General features: G+C 52.8%; 1 protein-coding gene across 1 annotated transcript; it reads right to left on the reverse strand.

The window, feature by feature from the left end:
• Positions 1–3,298: 3,298 nt before the first annotated feature.
• Positions 3,299–5,408, reverse strand: FAM181B (family with sequence similarity 181 member B). The gene has a single exon (XM_072326859.1). The coding sequence runs from the start codon at positions 5,339–5,341 to the stop codon at positions 4,076–4,078; it is 1,266 nt and encodes a 421-aa protein (XP_072182960.1). The 5' UTR covers positions 5,342–5,408; the 3' UTR covers positions 3,299–4,075.
• Between the last annotated feature and the right edge of the window lie 4,039 nt (positions 5,409–9,447).

A 9,447-nucleotide genomic window follows, 5' to 3' on the forward strand; every position in this document is an offset into this window, starting at 1 on the left:
CCATCACGTTGGTTCTTGGCATGTTCCGAAGCAGTCGCCCCAAATTAAACCTCTGTTCTTACAGTGATTTTATGAGGCTTCTTCCTCACAAGCCTTGGCTTCACGTGTAAATCAGAGACATTTGCTTTGGAGCACTTCAAGGATGTGCTGACCTTTCAGTCCTGAGAGGAAAATCTTGATAAACTCACTAATTAATGACTGACTTTGAATCACTTGTCCCAGATAGGAGGATAAACAAAGAAGCTGAAGGTCTGGCTATTAGACAGGAAAGAAAGGTTTTTCTTTGCAGAGCGGGCTTGGCTGTTAAAATACCTAAAATGGTGGTAATTGATTTACATTCAATTATTTGAGTGCACAGAAGCAATTATCGCTAATTCTTAAGGTCTAGTTGTACCGTGAAGCGTTACTATGCTAAAAAAGATTCCATGTTAGTTACCTGCTGATGAGAAACGGTGGCAGGAGGGTGGAATTTCACTTTGATTCATAATTGACACCAAATTTTGCCTATCTTTGCTTTTTATACGTTGAGAACAAAGGAGATGTTTACTCCAGAGCTAACGAATTTAGCTGATGAACCAATGACAGAGAGCTGGGTCTGGAAGAAAGGAGGAGATTTGACCGCACTCTTCCAACACTGACTGGTAATATGCAAACAAGATTTGTCCCGCTCGACTCACAGTCATCCAGGCTGAGTTTGTATAACCAAAGGGAACAGCATGGAGCTGTCAGGGGAGAGGGAGCTATGGGTGAGGGAAAGGGGCTGCACCAGAGGGCGGTGGGCATGGGACAGCCTGCACAGGGCAGTGGGCACAGCCCCGAGCTGCTGGAACTCAGGGAGCATTTGGACAGCGCTCTCAGACATCGGGTTTGGGTTTGGAGTGGTCCTTTGTGGAGCCAGGAGTTGGACTCAGTGATCCTTGTGGGTCTCTTCCAACTCAGGATATTCTCTGATTTAACTGTTTGAAGAAAAGAACATCCAAATCACTTACGAGTTGAACACATGAAAGAGACATGGGAGGGGAAGGAGTTGCTACAATGGATGCCATACCAAGAGAGGTTCCAGGACAACGTTATCTCAGCTACACTAGAGACCAAAACACGTCCAGCACAGGCTCAAGCTCTTCACCATCAGGTCTGGATGTCTGCTTGCAGAAAGGGCCATGTCCACTAAATGTCAGCATTGCGGGGATCAAAGGGATCAGTCCATACAAACTCATTCTTTACCTTGTAACAGCACGATAAGGTTAAGGAAATGTGGAAGACAACACAACCTGGGCCACTGGCTTCTGTGCTGCCATCTTTGGTCCAGACTGCTTCAGAAAGGATTCCTTACATTTGAAGAGTGTCTTGGCAACATCAACTGAAAAAAGCTGCTGTGCAGGCACATCTGTGGCTTAATAACTGTAACTTCTATAGAGGTGAGCGAAATTATGCTTCTCTTCTACTCAAAAACCAGCAGTATTCCCTAGCTCCAGCTAACTGTTAAGTACTCTTGTCGTCATTCGAATGAGCTCACTTCAGACATCTCTGTGAAGATGGATGTGGGCAATGACCACAGGTGGGAGCCACAGAGGTGCAGTTCCCTTCAGTGCACACTGCTAAGGGACGGCACCTACGGCAAGAGGCAGCACAGCAAATGGGGACAGTCACCTCTTCATCTGCCACAGCAGCATGTGCCAGAATTTGTTCAGCCGAGCCCACAGACTGAATAACAATTAGCTAAGACTAAAGCAGTCTTAAACAGCCAACAAGAGACATCCTGGCACGTGAAACATGCGCTAACAGGAGCACCAGAGCCCACTGGTACAAAGTTGGAGTCCTGCCCTCCAGTGCAGTGACATTTCCAGCCCCTGTTTCAGACAACCAGACTTGTGGGCATTAACAATTCCTGTATCCACCTTTGTTGCTCACACATCAGTACAGAGCTACTTCTCTCCTGCTGCCAGTAATTGCTGAATGACCTTTTAGTTTTTGGCCTAACCCAAGAAGGATGATGCTCTCCTTCAGAGCACCCCAGGTCACCGGACTATCAGCAGAGCACCCAAAAGCAAGAAGCACCTTCAGGTCAAATCTCTCTTTCATAGAGTCATAGAATCATTTGAGCTGGGAGAGACCAGGACACCAAGCCCAACTCCCCTGCAACAAGCAGGGACACCTACAGCTCCATCCAATTGCTGCTTAAAACATAAGGGTGAGTGAGGCCTGTGGGGAACCAAACCATTCAGGTCTGCAGACTCCACATGGCAGATCCCCAAGGCTGCCCCTGAAGATCTCTATTAGATATTTTGCAAGCAATATTCCACCAAAGTCTGCAAGGCAGCTGACAGACAAGGATGGTCACAAGGGGACAGAGCTGGGCGCTGAGGCCTGTTAGCACAACACCACTGAGCTCACACGCACCTGGAAGCACCCACCCATGCTACAGATTCACACGCTCGAAGCAGCGACTGAAAAACGAAACCTCTCCAAGAAAAACCACCCTGCAGCCACCCCTGCGTGGCCAATATAAAGCACAGTTATCCATAAGCTATGCTTGGACTCCATGCAAACTCACACAGCCTCCTACTCTTCATTAACAGAGTGCAGCTCGGCCCAGCAATCGGACAGGGCAGCGCTGCCTTCATCCATCACGGTTCACCTCCATAGGGTTGCACACACCTGGGGCAACTTTTAAGGTGGAAAGAGGAGGTTTAAGTTCCGCCTGCCTTACAGTTCTTGCTGTTTAAAAGTAAGTTTAAGGCAATTTCAGAAACAAATCATCTCACGGTGTATTTCCGGATCCTGACCCTACATCTCCAAAGGCTTAAATCCATCTGGATGAAGGAGAAGAAATAAAGCTTCACCTTTCCCTTAACTTTTAGAAGTGAAAAGGCAGCACGAGGACTCACCAGCGCCGAGGGGAAACCTCAGGCTTATCCCTATGTGAATCCCCTTTCAAAAACAAACACGGCTCGGGGGCTGGCGGGGAGCCAGGCTGCAGGACTGCCTTTTAAAGACCCGCATCTCAATGGGAGACCTCAATGCATTCTGATCTGTTTTCATAACTGTAACCATTTCCAACCCCGGGCTTTTTAGCATATTAGCATTCCCTTCTTTCAAGCAAGTTAAAGGCAACAGCCGGTACAAATGAAGGCAAAACAAGCACGGGGAGCTGTGGATAAAATACAGCGTTTCAAAAGATTTAGGAAAGACAATAAGCACCGGCCGACTCAACTGCTGCCAAGAAACCCTCGGAGAGGACGGAGACGCGGTGGAAAACACTGCAGCGCTGCGTTTGAACAGCACTAAGAAGCACGGCTCTTAGATCTACTGCTTTATTTTTTTTACAGGACCTATCATAGACTCTTTTACATAACTTAACCGATGAGCAAATAATCTCCTGTACACAATGAGAGCGAGCCGCGTCGCTTTCCGAGCTCTGACACATTCCTGAATGACATCCAGCCGTCTGCGGGGATGGCACAGCCGCGATTCGCTTCTGTCCGCGACCGACGCTGTCACTTAAATTCTGCTCGCACGATCCTGCGAGACGCCGTTAGATCTCAGCACACCCCGCATGCGGCAGCGGCGTTCGCGTCCGTTTGCTTTATGCTTTCCTTCTCGCTTCCCCTTTGTGTCCTCGGCTGCAAATCCGCTCCGTCGGCCGGGAATGACGTTCAGCACAGCACAGAGCTTGACTCGAGTTTTAACTTCCAAACCGAAATCGTTTACAAGCGGTCGCGATGTCACTTTCGGACGCGTCCGTCGCGTCCCGTCCGTCTACCGACACACAGCCCTACCGCACGCTAACGCTTCGCTAGAACAAAAAAAACACCTGAAGGAATCGAACAGTTTGATCGGAGCAACGCGGCGTCTCCTCGGCTGCAGGAGGAGCACGGAGCCGTCCCCGATGCCGGTGTCCTTCCAGCGGGGAGCCGGGGCCGCTTCTGGGGCTCCGCCAGCCCCGCACCTGCCCGATGCGGCCGAGCCCGGCTCTCCTCGCCGCCCCGCGGGTCCCGGCCGCAGCCCCGCGCCGCTCCTTCCCCCTTCCTTCGTCCCACGCGGAGGTGCCCGCGGCCCGGGGCCGGTCCCCGCCCTACAGCCCGGTGTAGGCCGCCCGGTGGAAGCCGCCGCCGTACTCGTAAGGCATCTGCGGGGGGGGCAGGGCGCACTCGGGGAAGAAAGGCCCGAAGGCGTCGCCGCCGGCGGCCGGCTCCGGGTACAGCGGGCGCAGCGCCTCGGCCGGCGCCTTCTTGGCGGGGCTGCAGGGCCCGGCCGGGCTCCAAGGCGGCTCGGGGTACAGCAGCCCGCCCAGCAGCGGGTGCGGAGCGGCGGGCAGCGGCGCGGCCTCGTACAGCCCGTGCTCCAGCCCCAGCTCTGCGGGCGGCCGGGCGGCGGGGAAGGCGTCCTGCGGAGGAGCCGCGTGCTCGGGCAGCAGCGCGCCGTACTCGGGGCCCAGCAGCTCGAAGAACTCGGCCGCCTCCGGCCCGCCTCCCTTCTCCGTCTCCTTGGCGCCCGGCTCGGTGAAGAAGGAGGGCGGCAGGTTACGGTCCCGCAGCGGCACCTTCCGCGGGCCGCCTCCCGCCGCCCCTCCGCCGTCCGAGCCCGCCGAGCCCCGGCCCGGCTGCAGGGAGCCGAACAGGGCGGCCAGGCTGCGGCTCTGCAGGCTGCTGCCCGCCTGCGAAGCCTCCCGGCGAGGCGGCGGAGGCGGTTTGGGGCAGGCGGCGGGCGGCGGGGCGGCGGGCGGCGGGGCGATGATGCCGGTGCAGCGCTTGATCTGTTTCTGCAGGTATTTCCTGTGGTTCACCTTCCGCTTGGATTTCACCGGCTTGTCCAGCGCCAGCTTGATGTTGCTGGAAGCGGAATCGATGAAACTCAGCAGGTCCCGGGTGGCTTCCTTAAAGTCCCCCGCTTCGCCGCCTCCTCCTCCTCCTCCTCCTCCTCCTCCTCCTCCCTCGTAGCCCTTCTCCAGGTCGGCATAGCCCAGCAGGCCGCCGGCGGGGAAGCAGAAGGAGAGGAGGTGGTGCGGGCTGAGCAGCGCGGCGGGCACGGCCATGGCCGGCGGCGGGGCGCCGCGGCGCCGAGCTCCGCAGGGCTGCAGCGGGACACGGGAGGTGGAAGAGGCGGCCGTGGGGGAAAAAGCGGCGGGCTGGAGAGGAGGAGGGCCCAGCGCGGGGCCGGACACGGGCATCCCCGCCTCCCGCCGGCAGCGCGGAGCCGGGCGGGCGGAGCCCTCGGGCGGGGACAGCGGAGGGGCGGGCGGGTCGCGGCCCGGCGGGGCAGGTGCGTGGCCTGCAGCCGCACTGCGCCCCGCAATCGGGGGCACGGCACCAGCTGGCTGCCCCGGAACGCGTATCCACATCGCAGTGCACCAAAGCGGTCCCTGCACAGAGATGGGGAAGGGTGTGAGGGCAAGGAGCGTGAGGAGCGGCTGAGGTCCGTGGTGTGCTCAGCCCGGAGCAGAGGAGCTGAGGGGAGGCCTGATGGCGGCTGCAGCTCCTCGCAGGGAGCGGAGGGCAGCGCTGAGCTCTGCTCTGTGTGACAGCGACAGGGCCTGACATGGAGCTGCCAGGGGAAAGACGGCTGGGGGGGTGATAGGGTCTGCACCAGAGGGCGGTGGGCAGGGAACAGCCTGCACAGGACAGTGGGCACGGCCTGAGAGCTCAGGGAGCATTGGGGTATCGCTCTCAGACATCAGGTTTGGATATTGGGTGATCCTGCATGGAGCCAGGAGTTGGACTCAGGGATGTTTAGTGCTCATCTCAACCCTTTGAACTCACACAGCACCCCCAGTGCAGCAGCGCAGGATTAAAACACTCAGATTGTTTCTAAGGGTGCATTTCCAACCTGGTTTGGCTGCGGCCAAAATGGAAAGGATCAATCTCAGCCTCAGAGGACAAGCTATGGGAAACGTATATCTCTCCAGATAAGAATGGCGACATAAGAGGTGGATTTAAACTGCTTAGCTCGAGTACGGCCGACACGGATTAGCTACCCTCGGGTCCCATCAAGCCCTGTCAAGCTTTGCAGCCTGCTCCGAGCTCCCTTATTGATGGGGAAATGTAAAGAACCACATACACATCCCCTGCATTCTCCGCTGGGCAGCTTTGAGACCGCTTGAAATTGCACCGGAGCCTGGAAAATAGGACATCGCTATCAGCCCAGCTCCAGGCCATTTCTAACCTGACCAACGTGACCCAGCATCTGAGCTGTCCTCATGTTGGGAGCTGCTTCGGCATTACTGCAGCAGTATTTCATAGCGGCCCTAATAAAGGGGTTTGCTAATGAGGCGGGGTGGCATTGTATGCAGAGTGGCTAAATATCCGGTGGCTCAGAGAAAGAAGCTGAAAGGCCTGGCTTGTCTTCTGTAAGGCTGAATTCATTCCATTAAACAGCTTGGAGAGCTCAGAGATGGCTTAGTGGGAAACTTTATTACCTCCGAAAAATCGGAGAGCATTAAAACAATTGTCAGGCATGCAAAGCAAAGTTTGCATTCAGTCATGCTAGGCGGCCAAATTTACATATTCCAGACCAGGTCTGGAGCTTTAGAAAGCCTTCATAATTGCATTAAACATGCTTATTCTCCATGTCCTCTCAAGCAGAGCTGATTACCTCAAGTCGGGCAGTGCCTGGAGGGAAATTTGCTAAGCCACATGATGTAACAACTTGCACAGAAATCTCGTTTCTTCCAAGGAAGCAGCGCTTTGGTTATACCCACAAAACACCTCTAGTGCCCAGTGGCCACGAGAGCCAAAGATTGGCTTCTGCCTATGCTTGCTCAGGCTGAGCGCGGCAGCAAGCGCTGAGCTTTGCTCTGCAGGCTGGGATCTAACATGGAGATGCTTAGAGAAGATGTCCTGTTGCTTCCAGTCTGATCTGAAGATGAAAACCACGGTTGTGCAGGCAGGAAAGCTGGCTTTTGGCAGCAGCACACTGACAGCCCAAGCTGAAGGGGGGGCAGGGATGCACAGTGCCTGCTGGCTCAAGCCCTGCTCGGCAGATCCAGCTCCCTGCCACACAATCAGCCTCTGGTGAGGGAACAGTTTGTTACCTCTGCAGATTGAGCAGGCTAGGAAGGGTTGCCTCGGGCAGAGCAGAGCAGGAAGCCTTGCCCAGCATTACAGTGTCAGCTGCAACTTGCAGAAGGACTTGTGGAGTCCTGACCCAGGGATGGGCACGAGGATCCAGCCCAAAGGAAACATCTCATGCCAAGGACATGAGCAAGGAACATCCAAGCTTCACCCCATCTCCTGCCATACCTCCTCTGGTAGAAGGCAAACCAAACCCCAGCTCTACAGCACTCCTTTTCCTCTCACTGCAGCATCAGGAAGGCAGCATGAAAGCAGGAACATCTTAGCAGCAGAGCGGGGAGGATTCTTTTTTTCCTGCCCCCTTATACAGGCCAATATGTTTATGAAGGTATGGGAAAGTCTCGCTTCCCAAACAGGTGTCACAATCCAAAACCTGCAGTCTCATTTCCTGATCGTGTCTTAATCTGTGAGTTGGTTGTGCAAGTTGATTTCTTGCACATTCTTATATCAGTGGGAATTTCTGCCCTTCCCTGACAAGTATTATAGGCAGCCTTTGACATACAGCCCTACAGGACCTAAATAGGCTGCTATTCTTTCCCTACACTGAAAGGGAGCTTTGTGCCAGGGATTCATTAAACTGCACTGCACAGCCCTTCATAAATGGGCTCAATAATGAACAGTCGATTTAACTGGAAAAGCTGCTGGAGCTGTTAAATTAAAGGGAAATAAAGTGCACTTCAGGCTCAGTCTGCCAGAAGAAAATGTTGACCTAAAAAAAAAATAAAAATCTTCATTTCACCGAATCTCTGCAAACAGGAGAAAATGTTCAGGAAGTTTATACTGACAGCAGGCAGAGGAATGTTAAACCACGGCAATTCGCTTCCTTGCTAATAAAGCGAGAAAAACTGGTGATAAGACGTTCAGTAAAATCAGAAGTGGGGTTGAAGGGCGTATTCCACAGGAGCCAGGCAGAGTGACTGTATCTACCTACATTCAGTATATGTGCGTACATACAAGGCGATGTGGCTTACCCAGTCCCTATCTGCCTTAAATCACTGCATATTATAGAAGGCCTCCGCTTTCTAATTCATTCAAATGAACTTATTAGCAGACATGGGAATGCAGGCTTAGCACCCTGCAGATGAAGCCCTGTTTCCCTCTTGCAGCCTTTGGATTCCTTTGCCACAGCTTCCCCTTCCTTCTCCTCACCTTGGTGTGGTTTTCATATTCTTCTGGAATATGTTTCTCCCTGAATACGGTGCAGGGAAATTTCATGGTGAAGAAATAGTTGCTTGCCTTCATCCAGTTGACTTTGTGTATTGAAGGTTTTCCCCTGGAACCGAGTCATCACCAAAGTCGCCTTTAGTAGATTCAGTGTTTTTTAATACGTTCTGAAAACAACCAGCATTCAGGCTGCAAAGTATCGGTCTTCTACCTAAATGAGTGTAGGTGACCTCATGGCTCCCCGAGGGGCTCTGCCAGAAGGTGCTGAGTTGTTTTGGAGAGATGCTCCTTGAAGCTTAACGCAATAGGTGAGGATTTAGGAAACGATGCAGAAATAGTCTCCATTTGTTCCTAAGTGGTGACTGAAACTGAAGGCACACTCCCAGTAAAGCCATTGGGTGTCATTGAGTGAGTCAATGAGAGTCCCAACCTCTTTGTCCTCCAGTTGGGAATAACCAATTTTCTTGAACCACGAAACTCCATGCCAAAATCTTCCTATGATGTATGGCATCTTCTCTCAGTGTAATTATAATGTAAGCAAAGCTTTTTTCTTCCTCAGGGCTCAGCCCTTCTTCCCTCTCCAGTTTGAGACAATGCTTCAACCATGCAGATGAGCCCCTAATTTGGAGGTGACCTCAGGTACTGGAGCCCATGGTGACGCTATCATAAACCTTCAGTTCTTTTTGTCTCTAAAGCAAAGCTGGCACAGCCACAGCTCATCCAATGCATCTGCTGCTACCTCTAGCACCTCAGCCACCTAAATTAACCTTTGGGTTTCAATGGGATTACTCTCAGGCTGGGGTTTGTGCATATCTTGCTGGACAGGAGTCTTCATTCACAGCAGAAAGCATTTAAAACCATTTGATGGTACAGAGCTACCTTTTGAATGTTCATAGTGTTAAGGACAGAAATGGTGATATCTTAACTATAAGTTACCTAAGCGAAGAGATAACAAATCATTACATACACGTACATACCAAGAATGAGAGCGTTCAAGAAGAATTCATTTGGAGGGCCGTAGCTGCCAACAAATGTTACGTTTTGGTTACCAGAAAGGATTTCTTAACCAGATGTTTTCAGTCTTTTCTGAACTGAACCACTCACAGATTGTCCCCTGAATTATTTCATGTTTAGAAATGGTGCCTTGTTAAAAGAGAGAGGGAGACAGAGAGAAAGAGTAGCACAAACTGCCATTATCATGCAAATGGCCCCA

Source organism: Excalfactoria chinensis, chromosome 1 (assembly GCF_039878825.1).
Source record: "Excalfactoria chinensis isolate bCotChi1 chromosome 1, bCotChi1.hap2, whole genome shotgun sequence".
NCBI lineage: Eukaryota > Metazoa > Chordata > Aves > Galliformes > Phasianidae > Excalfactoria > Excalfactoria chinensis.